At 39.8% G+C, this 16,914-nt stretch overlaps 1 protein-coding gene across 1 annotated transcript in view; it reads right to left on the minus strand.

Annotated features, from left to right (window-relative positions):
* The window catches only part of GPD1 (glycerol-3-phosphate dehydrogenase 1), a 461,017-nt gene that overhangs the window by 42,159 nt on the left and 401,944 nt on the right, over positions 1–16,914 (minus strand). The window contains exon 6 of the mRNA XM_044083817.1: positions 2,264–2,497. Within this exon, the coding sequence (XP_043939752.1) occupies positions 2,264–2,497 (234 nt within the window). The remainder of the gene's footprint in view (positions 1–2,263; positions 2,498–16,914) is intronic.

A 16,914-nucleotide genomic window follows, 5' to 3' on the forward strand; every position in this document is an offset into this window, starting at 1 on the left:
ATATAAATTGGTACTTTTTTCTTATACACAGTTTTGGAAGAAGTTTATTAGATGTCACTTATCTGTTCAGGTACATTATTTAGAATCTTCAAAGATCTAACTGCTGGTATTATGATGATTCAGATGTTACTAATTATCTCAGCTTTGCAAGGGAGGAAATGCAGTACTTGGAAGGAAGAGAGAGGGAGGAGGACAAGACCCGCAATATCTCATAATTCCACATTTTAAAAATATTGTCCCAGCTATTTTTTATAAGCCAGGAAGCACATCTTACAGATGTTGCATGCATTTAGGGAACAAAATCAGTACAAGTCAGTCATTGACACTACAGAGGATTCTCATGTTTGCCATTACTTCCAATTCCTTCCAATTCCTTCCATTCTAAGTGAATTGGCTGTGATCTGACAGGAGAGAGTAAAGCAAATTATTCTCATCATCTGTACCTTCACATTGCATTATGAACAAAATGTTTTCCAAGACAAAAAGATCACATCAAGATGTTTGCTACCATGAAGACATTCACGGCTGAAAATAATAGTAACTGGTTACTGTGCTGGTGGTGTAAGTCTATTGTAAAACTTCATGACATAATAAATAAAGTTTACTCAGTTTTAGCAAGTAGTGTTCATTTAACTTTAGGTCCTTCTGTATGTTTCCATAATTTCTGCTTCCATTCCAGAGAGGAAATGCATAACAAGGAAGATGACACTTACCTTGTACCCCCCAAAAGTAGTTGGAAGCTGTGGCAAGAATGTGGTGAGTAATACTTTATCCTACCCAAATACTAACAGTTGCAGAAGTATTACTTATTAGTATGACCATTAGTGTCTGTCAATATTGGTCAGTAGCAGACTTCATTCCACTAAGGAATGGCAGTTGATCTCCATTTTTTTTAATAAGTGCTACTAAATCATTCTTTTGGTCCTCATTAATCCATCAGCAAACTACAATATGTGCTACCTAATTTGAGGGTGTAAAAGTATTTTAATGCAACCATGGAAAGAATGAGAAGCCCCTCTCTTCCTGTTTGAATTCTGAATTGTGAACACATGGACACAGACATAGGTGATTGGACCACTCAACTCACTGGCTCATTGTTGCTCTGTACCTGAACTAATAACAGTAGAAATGGATGGTCATCAGTCAAAGTGGACCAGCCACTTCAACTGCAGTGTCTACTTACACAGTAGGGGCCACATCAGGAACATCTTGAAAATGTTGTACAATACTTGCATGAGGGCTGCATCAGACCAGTAATTAGGGAACATTGGTCTGACACCAGGGATATGGACCCTGGAGCTAAACAAACCAAGGGACCCTACTGGGCCTGGGGTTGTCCTTGTTAAAGAATCTTTATCCCAAAGTACTGATGATCCATGATGAAGTGAACTAATAAGAGACTCCTCTCCAGGGTTAAGACTGGTAAATGTCTGGCTCCAGCAACTCGGTCAGAGGCAGGCTATCACAAGAACCCATTAATACACCCCTCCAGGCTGAGAGTTAGGAGCATCCCTCCTCCTCCACCTCCAACCCCTCATCCTCTGTGGGGGGAGAAGACATGTGTAGCTTTGAATTCTTAGATGGGGATAAGTTGATCACCCACATGGACTAGAATGGTTAGTTTAACATTAGGATGACCTTTTAGAAGGCATGGCTTCAACTTGCTTCTGAGTGCTTGTTACGGCTATGCTATGATCTAACCGTTTATCCCTGGGGCCGCCTTGACGACCCTACCACCAGTCCTTATATGAAGAGCTCTTGACAGAAGCAGTCTTTTTGCTCATAAGGAGAGCTGCAATCTTGTTATTTTGTGTAACAGGATTAATTCATTGGCACTTAAGAGCACAGTTGTCTATGTTGTGCTCCTTCCAAGGGTAAAGGCAGTGCTTTTACATGCCTTGGCTTATTTGAAAGATCGAAGGATATTTAGGCATGCAAACCCACAACTTAACCTAAAGTATGATCATGGTTCAAGCTCAGCACATGGCAAAAAAGCACCTTTGGGTTTGGAAGATGTGCTTTCTTATGTAGCCAGTTTTACACCATGGAATGCATTTCTGCAGGTGCAAAGATGTCCCAAAACAAGCATATTCTGAATTTTTTTTGTTTGCTAAATGGTGATTAGTGAAAGGACCCATCAAAGAGAGTTTTTGATGTTAGATCTAAGACTGTAGAAATCTGACTCAAATCTAATATCACCATTTCCACTAAACAACCTAAGATAATAAACATGAAAACTGAGTATATGAAAACAGTATTTTACCTTGCCAGTCTTTGCAAAAGCTTCGGCAACTTTTCTGTTCCGTCCACCGTAGCAAGTGGTGATGAGGTCAGCAACTCCACAACTCTCCAGGAATGTAGCAGAAGACACTGCACCTTTACAAAATAGTTTAGCAAAGGTGATCATTTCCATAAGGCCCAAGCGGATAATAGCAGCTTTGGTATTGTCTCCAAACCCAAGTCCATCACAGAAACCAGCTCCAACTGCAACAATGTTCTGAGAATAAAAAAAAATATAGTAGATAAATTACTTTCCCATCCGAAAGCCTAAACATGTTAGTGCTTTGACTATTCAAAGTCTACATGATTTTTCTACACATTTTTTTACTGCGTAAATATTATAAAGACTTTTAAGTACATACCTGGAAATAAAGGAATATATTGGTAGCCATCAGTACTGAATACTAAGGAATGTGAAGGGACAGTATATTACTCACTTGTGAAGAGACTGCCACTGATAATGTTACTCGCACCATGCACAATGATTTTAAGTTGTTGAAATTTTTCACAAAAAACATGGGTCACTTGAGTTTGTGAGTATATTATTTAACTAAATACATTTGTTTATTAAATTCCCACATTTAAAATAGCGAATTATACCATCAGGGTACAGTTCAACCCAGACGCATTATAACAGAAAAGGATGCAAACTGGTAGAGAAGCAGATATGACAACATGCAGTACCCAAACAATAATCATGAAGTGTGAGAGAACATCAGCAAATTGTGCTACACCAGAACTTTACATTCCTAGAGTGCTGTAATATTGGATCTACTTTGGAAGCTCAGACTTTCAAAACTTCAAACTTGATATGGTTTAGACCACAACATCGAAGTTTAAAAGTTTGAAACTTCAATAAAAAAAAAAAATTTTTACATATATGCAGGAGGGAAGCCCCCCCCCCCCCAGCTAATTAAATATACCAACATCAAGATTGCACCACAATGAACTAAACTAAATTTCCTTCTGTGCTGTATTGCGATCTCCATTTAAACCGTATGAAGTTTCAAAACTTCGATCTTATGGTTTTGACCATATGAAGTTTGAAGTTTTGAAATTTCCAACTTTCAAAGTAGACGTGTAATATCACATAGACAAAATACAATACACAGGCTCAATGCAACCAAAAGCCTGTGAGACCTGATTTTCTTTTCTTGGTGGAATACCTGGCTGAACAGGTAGTGTTGTCACCTGCATGTAATGCAAAACATATGTTATGTATCAAGTGGCACTGAACAGTAGTCACTGTGCTGTTGAAGTATTTTTCATGGTACACAATAATATGTATAATTCTGGTACAGTCCAAATCTTCTGACGCCTTAGCTGGGTTGCTTACATGCTGTTTTGTCCTAACATTACTAAAGGAATGCCCACAGTATCATTTATACAAACGTATTACACAGATGTATAAAGTTGTAGAGCAACAAATTGGATGTGCAGCATGAAAATTGCTATGGAACATGGACACACATGAAATATCATGTGAACATGCCACAGGGTCTGTATGCAGCATCTGTGCATTATGCTACAAGTTATACTACTTTCACAAACATGCACTATATTGTTTAAAGCATGCCTCTGAGTCCAGTGGTGCATTTCAGCAAATAAGCCAAACTGCACCAAACAATTACATAAATGTGATAATGCAATATATATAATATTTCAATGGAACACCTGCAGAATACATTTTCAATAATGTTTGTGGTAGTAAATGTGCTCCCAGGTACAGTATATGAATGGATAATTTATACAACTGTGCATGTAATTTAACTTTACTTGTTGAACCGTCTTACACCATACAGGTGCTGTGTCAGTGACAAAGCACTCTGTGCAGCATGTGTGCAAGCACTCCACAATGTGTAATGATGCATAATTGCAAATGTACATAACGGAACCCTATGGGGCATTTGTAGATGTATTCCAGTATTACCACTCTTTTCAGGTAAGGATGAGAGCTGAGTGGTAGCCTGCAGCTCATTCCATTATGAGATGCACAGAGGAGGTGGTTATATCTCCCCCTATCCTGTGCTCAACATATGAATATGCTGCAAACTCTTGCTTCCACACTTCAAGCCCTGAGATTTGCCTAGCTAGTCTGCCATTTTTAAGTATCTGTATCAAATGATACCTGCGACGTGGGCCAGTTATGCTTTCCTCACAAACAAAAAGGAGACAACCATCCAACCACCCATTTCCATCTCCCCTTCTCTCTCCAGCACCTTAGCTGTTTACTTCACATCATAACACCTGCATTTAACTGTACTACTGGACCAGTCTGCTTTTGTTTTTCAGCATTGAGCAGATTTTCCCACTGAAAGCAAATGCACCTTTTTTCACAAAAAAATAAAAAAATAAAAAAACAGCTGCACTAGATTCAGACCTGAGTCTATGTTCAGTCATTCAATTAATATTACATTGAACTTCTGAACATTAAATGTTAAACCGCAAACTATACTATTAACAAACAGGCAAATCTTTGAAAAGAAATTCATTGAATGGCCATAGTTGGCCAACATAAAGGAACTGCAACTACTTACTAACCAGTAATGTAGCTATAATAGAACCTGCCTTTTCCCCAAATTTAGTGTGACCTCTGAGATGGTATCTATAATTAGCGGGGGGTGTAGGGGGCACAGCCCCCACATAAATATTGTCCGGTGTTCCCCATATCCTTCTCTTGTGGGAGGCCCCCCCCCCCGGGTAATTATGTATATACCAGTTCTGAGGTCAAACTAAATTGGGGAAAGGGCAGGTTCTATTATATCTACGTTACCAGTCAGTAAGTAGTAGGTCGTGATTCATTTATGTTGGCCAACTACAGCTATTCGATGTATTTTGTTTCGAATATGGTCAGCCATTCAACGTAATATTAATTTGATGACTGAACATAGAAACGAATCCAAAAGAACATGAACATTTATGTGTGGTTAAAAAAAATAATTGAGGGGCAGCCATCGTTAGAAAACCGCCTAGATCCCAAGGTACAATCCACCACTGATTGTACACATTTATATATTTTGCATGCTGCAAGACTTACAACAACCATAGTTTTTATGAACAAAATAGTTTTATTTAGCATAATATTAGTATTTCTCTGCAGCATATGCATAATTTCAGAATATAATAGACTGGTGCACTGTTATGGGGTGGATACATAAAAGTTGCTCAATTCTATTAGTACACTTTTAAGTGAATTGATAAGGGTGACATTCTGCAAGCTGAACGGTTTATGGAATACAGACTTAAGTTTATAGATACACAGCCTAGCATTTTAACAAGGTTGTTGAACTGCTTCTAGCACCTCCTCTTTAGAAGGCTTTGCAACTGGTGTGTTTGTTTTGCTGTGTACTGACATTTGTCAACATATATATATATATATATATATATATATATATATATATATGTGTGTATATATATCTATATCTCTTGGCAATTATTTCTATTTTTAAATTGATTAATAATAGCCAATGACAAAAACACTTTTCCTCAGTCACCTACCACATAAAGCTACTGAGATATTCTGCTGTCACACAGCATCTTTATTTCTCTCTCTCTCTAACTTGTCACTTTCTGCCGCCATTCAAATGACAAACATATGTAATGCAGTGCTGAATGAGGTCTAAAAGAAGGCAGTACTTCAATCATCTATGTAATGTTTGAGAGAGAAAATTGGGTAGATTATAGGTCATGCATAATGTTTGTACTGGGAGTGTGTCAGTATGGTTTGTGATGTAAAATGCTTGCAACTAGGATTGTGTTGGTGTGGTTTGTTTTCATTTGTATAAATGTATGATTGCCTATGTAGTAAGTGATGGTTTAATGAAGATGTTTCTTTACTCACTTCCTGCTCTTTTTTTTAATTAATGTAATATTGCTCAGGCTACATAATATATAGCAATATATGTGAAGTATAGTCTTATGTGTTAGTATAGTTTGATTACTTTTATATGAATGTAACTTTGATTACTTTTATATGAATGTAACTTTGCCTATGTCGTAAGTGATAATTCAGTAAAGGTGTTTGTGGGGGGGGGGGGGGATTGTTTTGTCTTGCTCCAGATAAACTTGCCTGATATTCATAGGGCTTTGGACTTAACTGGCCCTGTAATGGCACTTACACATTCTACACTGGAAGGCACATAGTCTCATGAGTGCAGAAAAATGCTATAATTGTTTTGTTATAGGAAGTCCCTCTTTCAGGTTGTCCTTTTAAAGGTGTATTCCTTACGGTGTTTTAAAATCAATTCATTTGGTTTGTCCCCAACTCACTGAACAGTATGGGGCATACACAATACTGTTAGGTTCACAACATTATTTTAGCATACCAAGACATAAAAAACAAAAGATTCCTGACATTGTTCAAAGATGATCTATAAGCTGATGTGGACCACCTTAACACTAAACTATTTTAAATGAAGGTGTTATATCTGCCCATCCCCTGCCTATCAATATCCATAATCTTTGGATTAATTGTTATTAATTCTTTCCCAGATATATGGAAAGCCAACTATAAAAATAGCACTTCGGTATGGAAACAACTACATGCCAACTTCAAATTTGCGGTGATTCTTTTTCTTGGAAAACTAAAGAAAGCTGTAACCTTCCAAGTGACCATCCATCTTTAAGACCTGTACAAATATGGATTTTATTGGATCATAGGAGGTTACTAGGCTAATGGCCCTGTGGCCCTTACAAGCCTAGCCAAGAGTTTATCCCCAGAAAAAAAACCTCAATCAGTACCTGTTGCCCCTGTCAGTGAGGGGGCACAGGTGGATCCCCTGGGACAAATTTGTGATTTCCCATCCACTCATTAAGGTTGCACTTGAAGAGGGTCAGCGACGTATTTTGTTTGACTTGTATGGGGAGTCTATTTCAGAGACTGGGCAGCCTCTGGCAGACGACTTGTCTCTCCAGCAGGTTTTGTTAATGTAGCATATTAGATTTAGGCCTTTCGATCAAGTAGGGATATGGAGCATCTCTAGTACGGCAGGGTCCGAGATTGCCTTGTAGGCAAGACAAAGATCACCTCTAAGCAATCTGTATGATACCGAGTAGAATGATAGTGATTTGAGCCTGTCCACATAGGACAGGTGATGGAGGCCATGGATTCTTTCTGTGATGTATTTCTGTGGCCTTTCCAGTTGGTGCAGGTGTTTGGAGAGGTATATGCCCAATGGGGTCATTGTACTCAATTATTAGCCTAATGAGGGAGGAGTGCAGAGAGGTAATAACCTTTTTTTCTGGATGCAATCCCTTTACTTATGAGATGAACCAAGTAAAAGGCTTTTCTGACCACTGCCACTACATTGACAGTTGAATGTGAGATTGTTGTCAACTTGTGTACCCAGGTCTCTCACCACAGGTTTTGTGCTTTAGGGGGTTGCCACTGATGTGGTAAACAGTAGGGGCTGTGTTTTTGCTGAATGGTATGATGATACTTTTTTTGCATTTAACTTAATGCCATGAATTTGGCACCAGTCATTTGTTGCTGAGAGACCCTGTTGTAATTTGTTAGCATCATTTGGGTAGTCAGTGACAGCACCCAACTTAGTTGTCCACACACTTGGTCAGCCACAGACCTTTTGTCTTTGCCTGGACCTCTGAGAAGTAGATGCCAAACAGTAGGGGGTCCCAGGACAGATCCCTGGGGAACACTACTAGTGACAGTCCTGCTGTTTTAGGTAGAGGCACTTATTTTGACCTTGTGGATCTTATCGGACAGTTGGCCACCCACCTAATGAGACAGGGATTTACGCCAAGTTGTGTTAGCTTTCTCATGATGCCTGCATGAGGGATTGTGTCAAAGGTTTTGGCCAAGTCAAGGTAAGCTGTATGTACTGACTTTCCCTCATCCAGGGCCTTGGTGATCATCTCAAAGTCAACCAGGTTCAACAGGTAAGATCTTCCCTTGAATCCAAACTGGGGGGGGGGGGGGGGGTGCAAGTGCTTGTAGATTAGCTATGTCCTAATAATACCCTTCATGGCCTTACAGATCAGACTTGTCAAGCTAATGGGGTGATAGTTTCCAAGGTCGGTAGTGGCACCACCTTTGTGCAAGGGAATGACAATGTCAGTTCTCCACTCTGCTGGAATGAAGCCTGTACTTAGGCTATGGTTGAATAGGGTGCTCAATAGCAAGGCTAGTTCTTGCTGGAAATGGTGGAGAATACAGTCTGGGATACTATCAGGTCCCATAGAAGCTGTGTTCTTTGCCTTGCATAGGGCCTTTAACACTTGATCTACGGAGATGTGATGAATGGGCCTTTGTGGGGGGGGGGGAGACAAGGGAGTGACGTTTGCACTGAACCTATCTGCTAGCAGGTTGGCTAAGTCAACAGGATCAGTGTAAGTGGTATCATTAAGAACTAATTTGGAACAAACCTGGGCTTTGCCATGGAGGTTCCCGATGTAACTGAAAAAGGCGTTGTGGTTACCCTATTGTTTCAGAGGCTAGTTTCGATTCATAATTGGCTTTGGAGGTTTTCACTAGTGATCTAATTTGCTTGTTGAGGCTAAGGGGGAATTTTTCCAATTGGGATTATTTGCCTTTTTACCCTCGGGCAACAGTTTCTTCCTTTTGTTGTAAAGCCTGTTGATAGAGGATGTCCACCAGATAGGTTTGCATTTCCTTGAGGAGCAGGTTTTAGTTCTGTTGGGTATGACTGAGTCCATGCACTTGGTGCTCATATACTGCACTGGCGTACTGTTCAGCATAGTTGTTTGCATCCTCTGAGGGGGGTGGTGGTGTGAAGCTACTGATACCCTCCCTTAGAAGGTTGTAGTCAGTTTTTGAGAAGTTTTTTTTAGCTTGGTTATGGCTGGGGCAGGAGGGGGTGAATGGGATAGAAACTTCATATGAGACAAACCAATGGTCTGATCTCACCAGGGAAGACTTTACTATGGGCATGGTGCAGTGGTCACCCATGTTGGTGAGAACCAAATCTAGAATGTTATCTCCCCTTGTGGGGGATGAGACAAGCTGGTAGAATGTGTTAGAACTGAAGAAGTCAAGGAATCATTGGGTGAGTGCATTAGAGCAGGAATAGTTCGCCCAGTCTATAGTGGGGTAGATGAAGTCACCAAGGATCAGGGTGTTAAGGGGTACCTTGATGGAGTCTAGAAGGTCCAGGTAGGAGGAGTGGGTGTCCTGAGTCATGGAGGGAGGTCTATTGCTGGCTATAACTTGGATGGGTGTCTTGCCAATTGCCAGTTGCACCTGGAGTAGTTCTAATGCATCATGCTGGCAAACCAGTCTGGAGGGGTGCTCGTCTTTAATGAAAATAGACACTCTACCACCCTTAGTTTTCCCAACCTCATTTTGGGATCAGAATGTGTAGAATGAGGTATAGCCTGATAAGGCAAGGATGCTCTCCACAGCCTTGAACCAAGTTTCTGTAACTGCACAGATGCTGGCATCTTCCAGTGCAAGGAAAGCCTTCCGTGAGTGCATTTTCAGGTTAAAACTCCTAGCGTTAACCTTCACTTTGCTTTTTGACAGATCTTTTATGTTGGAAAATTTGTCTTTGGGACATTCCCTAAAAAAGGCGCAATGAGGGAGGTAAGAGCCTTGGCCAGAATCCTGAATCCCAGGGGTGACAAGTGGAGGCCATCTCTACCAAAGCATCGAGGTCCGTCAACCATGTCATCCCAGACAGATACTGGATCACCTTGGAATGACACCAGAAACTAAGCCAATTGTTGAAGTCAATTATTTTTTGTTGATATTGTGGTATCATTCTTGGTGAAGGTAGGATGTTGCTTAGGGCTAGGGTCATACCTGCCAGGGACACACACACTGACAACATAATCATGTTGTGCTTTATATAGTCCAGGGAGGTACATCTCAAGTCATTCACTCCAACATGGACAATGACAGAGTAATACTTGTACCTGTTGTGGCGAGACTTAAGTCTGTGCATGATGTGGTGGATTCTGGCACCTGACAGACAACTGACTGTGGTCTTCTTATCGAGCCTGGTGAGGGGGACATTGATGTGTCTCACAATTGAGTCACCAATGACTAGTATGTTTGGTTTATTGTTATGCCGTATGGGCTGTGTGCCTTACGGGCTGTGTTTGTGAAACACTGGTGTATTGTCTGCTGTCTGATGTGTTTGATGATGTGTGTGGAATGTTTGTGACTATATTTTGGAGGTCTCTGCTGTTTTAGGTAAGTTTTTATTGAGGACCTCTGCATAGGTGGGTGTGTGTTGTGCTGGACTATGTGATGTGGGTGCTGTGGTGTTTGTGCTGCCAATCTCCTCTTTGTCAGGAGTACTAACTGTGGAGTGAGAGAGCATGGATTTCTGGTTACTGATATGGATGCATTTCTCACAAGTACAAGAATTATGTGCTAGGAGAAGAGGATTGTCCATGAACATGAGGCAACTGCACTCACAGTATGCCCATGTCGACCAGGCTGGCAGGAAAAACTGATGGGAATTGTCCAGACAGTGTTTTTAAACTTGGGTGGACTTATGTTAAGAGGGTTTTGATAACTGTTTGTCCACAAGAGTGTAGACCACAAAAACCTTCTTAAATGTAAAATAACTGGGCTGAAGCCCAAGTGCTAAAACCAAAACAAAGAGGCTTAGAATAACAGACACATTTAATCAGGCTACTAACAAGCAGTAATAAATGCTTCAGAATCAAAGCACTTCAACACTTAAGAGCAAGCAGCAAGGCAAAATAAGGTAAAGAAGGAAGAACACAATTGCAGTCAAAGAAGTTAGTGTAAATAATTTTTATCTTAGTGGAGAGAGAAGAAACAGAAGACAAAATTAAGAAACTAAGGGAGTTGGCCTTCCCAAATGATCACACTGTACTCAGAGTGAGCAAAAGAGATGGGACTGGGAGGAGTGTCCAAAATCAAATTTACAGCAGGGTTCCAAAGCCACCAAATTTAAGAATACACCACCACTTGGGGTGGGGAAAAACAAAATGCAGACAGAGTCCAGCAATATCAAACAAACAAATAAATGCAGCACTAGGGTTACCACCTGTCCCACTTTGTGAGGGACAGTCCCTCTTTGGGCAGTTGTGTCCTGCAAAAAAAAATTGTAAAAATGACAAATGTCCTGAGATATTAGGGCAAAATTGTTTCCTGTATTTTATGTAATAGTTGCATAAAACAGTTATTCTGTATCTGAAACACCTAAATGTTATAAGAAACAGAATAAGCTTTTTATTTAGGCAAAAAAGTGAAATTCTATCTGTTGTTCTGGCTGGGGGTATGCTTTGGCCTGCAAAATCTGATGTCTGTACCACAAGTGTCCCACTTTGGGCATTTGAAAAGGTGGCAACCCTCTGCAGCACAGGTGTGTTAATGATCACTGAAACAGATTAAGTGCAAAAAAAGTATACTTATATAAGCTTTGTGCATCTAGATGGCTATCGAATCGGTCACAGCCAGGCCACAAGGAGCAGCTACAATACTGAAAGGGTTACAAATGATGTCCAGCTTCATTACCATCATTTACAGTCCTTATACAAGTACTGAAAATGATGTATGACTTCATTACCTTCCATAAAGAGTCATGGCTAGTATGGCCTAAAGATTCATGTCAGGCTCTCTGTTCATGGACATTAGCATTTGATTTGGCTGATATGCATAAGTGAACTGAAATAAAATGCAAGATCAGCAGATATCCGTACTACAGTGTTGCAAACTGACCTGATGGTAAATGTCCTAAAAGATACGGTCAACAATCTTTAGAGAACAACCAAAGCATACCTCTCAACCTGCAGAAATTGAAAATAGGAATATCCATCTAAATATCTGGACATCCTGTTAGCATACAATTTGAATACCAAAAGGCACATAACTCTTCCCACTTCCAGTAGGAATGTGGGATGCTACTCCGAAACATGTTTAAAAAGCAGAGTGACAAAAATTATGGAAAATATAACTATGCAAGGTCATTCATTTTTGCTTCAGAAAAAAAAGAAATGTAAGATGTGGTCATCTTTCTTTAAATTATTGTTGCTATTAGTATGTTGGTCATGTAGTGTTTTCTGTGTACTAGACAGCTTTAAAAATCATCTACAATGAGGGGGGATTTAGAAAATTTCATGAGAGTAAATCAAGCATGAAAAATATGGACATACCCCCAAAAAGAGGGACATCCTAAATCAGGCCTGAAAATAGAAATATTTCTCTGAAATATGGACAGTTGAGAGGTCTGGCTAGAAGTTAGATCTACAGGTCTGGAGTAATTGAGACACCACTTTCCCTGAGAACCTAATTGTAGTTGCTACTCAAAAAGCTCTTTACTATTGCTCTTCAAAGTCCAGTGATCCACATTAGAATAATCTGCAGGTATTCAGTCAGCCAGCTTCTAAGGGTGTAAGCCACTGATTGCTATGGCAAGTCCGAGGAAGTAAAGTAGTCCTCAGTACCTCAAGAATTCTACATAAACCTTAGTATACAGTGAGGTTCAAATTCTCAGGGTATCTGAAAGGCTTGATATCTGGCAGTAAGTTTTTTCTACCAGGGATAGCCAGTTGCACAACTGTGACACAGCTCTGATTGATTAAAGAAGCCATGCTCTTTTCATCGAGCTATGCCCTTAAGTGTGCTCTCTCCTGTTGGTCATACCATGGTCCTTTACCCTGCTGCTGCTATATGTAATGCACATTAGTAACAGGCACATTGTCACAGTGGTAAAATATTGTTCTATGTAAGACGAGCCAATTCTACATTAATTTAGGACTTCAGGAAAAAAAAATACAATTATATTTAGACGGTTGTCCGGGGGGGAGGTTATTTGCGCAGCTATGAGGGAGCTGTGTGCTCTCACTGGTAGTCCACCAATGAAAGCATTTTAATGGCCTAACCACACCACTGAGGCAGGTGGATGAATGAATCATGCCACTGTAATGTTGCACACTGTCCTCCCCCTTTTTAAGTAGGTACTTCTGCCCACTTGATCCGAAGGCTTCCATCCCCCACTGGCTTGGTCATCCTAATGCCATCTCATCTGTGTTACCACCACTCCTCCAAGGGATGGTGTTAATGCATGCCCCCCTTAGTTTCACCTACCCTCCCTTTTAGTGTTATCACTCAAGCAACTAGTCAAACTCTTCACCTAGGTTGTAGTCTAGGCTTTATTACTCAACACCAGTGGCACTGGTCTTTCCTTGTTCTTTGTTTAGTCAGCAGTAAAACTGCTTGTAAAAAAATATATATATCTTTATAGATATAGATATATATACAGATATATATATAATATGAGAGATAAACTCAGTCTTGTATGCTGCCATATTCACATCTCTCCTGTTATCTTATCTATTATGCCAAGCAGTGATTTTGCTGTATCCACACATTTGCTTTGTCCCCAACTCTATGAACACCCTGAGACATACAGACTACTATTGGATTCACATTATTTTAATACACCAAGATGTAAGAAGAATATTCCTGCCCTTGTTCAAGGATAATCTATTAGCTGATGTGGACCACCTAAAACCAAACTGCTCTAAACAGAGACTGTTATCTCTAACCATCCCCTCATACCAATATGCATAACATTTGGATTAATTGTAATTCATCCTTTCCCAAATATTGAAAAAAGAACATGAACAATACATGTTCAATGAATGACAGTACAAATTATGCCTAGTCTTTGACTCTTCCAAATGGAATCCTTTTCCGAATATGAACTTTGCAGCAGCATGCACCACAGATGTCCCTCTAAAAAATAAAATGTACCTTAAATATTTTAGAATGACCCTTTTTATCCGTTTTTCATACAAGTGGGCATAAAATTTGCTTTATACACTGTTTTGTGCCTTGGCTTCCCTCTAGACACAGCAGTATGGAAAATTATTTAGTGTTCCCACTTTCAGGCCCCCAGTCTTTGAGCATTGCAACTATTTATAGCTTGACTGCATGGACAGTGCCTACAATTAATTTGTAGGTTTGTCCTACTGTTGTCTCTTTTACTCCAGTCTTGGACCACTTCTCTAAACTCATACTTTGCCACATCATATGACTATCCAGTTGCACACTCTCTCCTCAAGCAGTTATTTGATGTTTATTATACCATGACCCCCCCAAAATGTGCACGCTGATTGGCCAGCGTGCCCGTTGTAAATCGAGTTATACTAATGGAAAAAGGTCCGGTCGCCCGGACTTTTTTCCATTAGTATAACTCGCTTTTAAACACTGTCTCGCTATGTTAAATGGGTTTAACATAGCGAGACAGCTTTAAAATAAGCAACGGAGATCTCCGTTGCTTATTTTAAAGCTGTCTCGCTATGTTAAACCCATTTAACATAGCGAGATAGTGTTTAAAAGCAACGGAGAAAGCAAGATCTCCGTTGCTTTTTTTTAGTGTTTCGCTATGTTAAATGAGTTTAACATAGCGAGAGTTTTAAAATAAGCAACGGAGATCTCCGTTGCTTATTTTAAAGCTGTCTCGCTATGTTAAACCCATTTAAACTAGCGAGACAGTGTTTTAAAAACGGAGAAAGCAAGATCTCCGTTGCTTTTTAGCTATGTTAAATGAGATTAACACAGCGAGACAGTTTTAAAATAAGCAACGGAGATGTCCGTTGCTTATTTTAAAACTGTCTCGCTATGTTAACCTCATTTAACATAGCGGAACACTAAAAAAAAAGCAATGGAGATCTTGCTTTCGCCGTTGCTTTTGCCCACAGCTCTGATGTACCGCGCAGGCCCGCAGTACATCAGAACTGCCGGATGCCAGACATCTGCGGAAGGGCAGTAAACAGGCATTATACTATGCCATTATTTAAGAAAAGTAATAGTTTCTTTTCTTAAATAATGTCATATAATAGCAATAACCACTTCTGGGTGTGGGTAATGCTAAATTTACCACGGTTGGCTTTGTTTGGTCCCTCGGCCGCCCTCAGGACCAAACCACGCCAACCGAGGGTAAATTTAGCATTACCCACACCCAGGCGTGGGTTATTGCTATAATATTCCATAACTTCCAGTGTATTTCGGATCAAATAACATTACAGGATAATATAAAATTTTCAGCCTCATTCTAAACTTCTATGCCTTCAAGGAACATGTACTCAACATTATACCAACACATTTTTAGCTATCATTTATTGACTCTTCATGCAATCTATTAATAAAATGTTCTAAATTATTATATTATACAGAATGGCAGGTAATTCAGACTAGTAAACCAATATATTCCACATCTACATAGCATGTTGTTGTGTCCTTCGGCTTTCCGGTTAGAGTCGCCACAGCGAACTGCGTTCCGCTAATGATTGGCAGTAGATCTACATAGCATACTGGAGTATATTTGATTTAAATTGTTTATTCCTTACCTAGGTATGGAGTGAGTAATACAGTCTTTTCTTATGCTTGCTCTACTCAGGAATAAATAAACATTTCTGCTACTACTACTGGAACTGATGTGATGCCTTCATAGCAGTATCATCAAAACACCCTACATGTAGTGTCAAACAGGCCAGCTGTCTGGAGTCTGAAGTCGGCACGATTAAAACTTTTTTTGCATATTTCCCATATGACCAGAGTTTGATGCACGGGTGTAACCAGAAATTTACATTTTGTACTTAAATCTCATGCTTGTTCCCCAGTTGCCCACAATTTTTACAAAAATAACCCAGTCTTCAGAATGTTGCCCCTCGCACTTTGAAAACAGACATAATTTTGCATGTTGTCGTTTGTCTATAAAAAGGCTATTTTAGAGCCTTATTACTATAATATAAGCATATTTTGTGCAGTAGACACTAGTTTAAAAAGTTTTAAACATTCTGGGTTTGATCTATTAAGTTTAAGATATGCTCAGAAATATGTACTCACTTGACTACACTGAGTATGCCTAGCTACACCCTTGTTTTGATTACTAGCTTGGGATCTGGAGATGTAGGGCAAGAAACAGGGTGGGAATGAGGGGCTTGTGCCAGCTCACTCGTCCTGGCGGAGGGAGGTTGAACAAGCATCATGTATGGTGATGTGCATAACATCACATGTACACCATTCCCAGTTATGGTTTCCCTCCCCCTTGCATACTTAAGTCTCCACCAGCCGCCTGCCTCCTTCAACCTCTCACTTTCCTGATATGGGCAGTAACCTCACCGTGGAGTTTGCACAAGGCCATCTCTCCCTGGGGAAGCACTTGTCACAAAGGACATGGCAAGATCTACCTCCTCTAGAAGGGGAAGAAAATACACAGGTTTCTGGTGGGGAGGGGGAGTGTCGATAATGAAAGATAGGGATACCAAAAAAAAAATCCTGCTACATTTTCAGACCTTTTTGATAGACCATTTTTGTACTGCAAAATCTAACTGTGGCTTTACACAATTTATATTTTCACACTTCTAAATGTGATAGACCTAAGCAGCAATCCTATACTCTAATAGCAATGGTCTTAAAGATTCACTGTGTCTTTTAAAGTGAAATGTGGTAATTTTAAGAATGCCTAATTTTTTACATTTAATCCCAAATTATAATGATTTAATTTTATTTAATATATGACACAGTGTTCTGTGAGTGGCAAAGTGTTACTGCACATTTCATCATAGGTCAAAGACTACATATTACAAAGGTCATCTGAAGCTGTAAAGAAACATTTAATGCCTTAATCTGAAACTGTGTTCTATCTAATTTGCAATCATCTTCAGAATTAC

This window comes from Protopterus annectens, chromosome 9.part0 (genome assembly GCF_019279795.1).
Source record: "Protopterus annectens isolate FY-2018-M chromosome 9.part0, PAN1.0, whole genome shotgun sequence".
Classification (NCBI taxonomy): Eukaryota; Metazoa; Chordata; order Ceratodontiformes; family Protopteridae; genus Protopterus; species Protopterus annectens.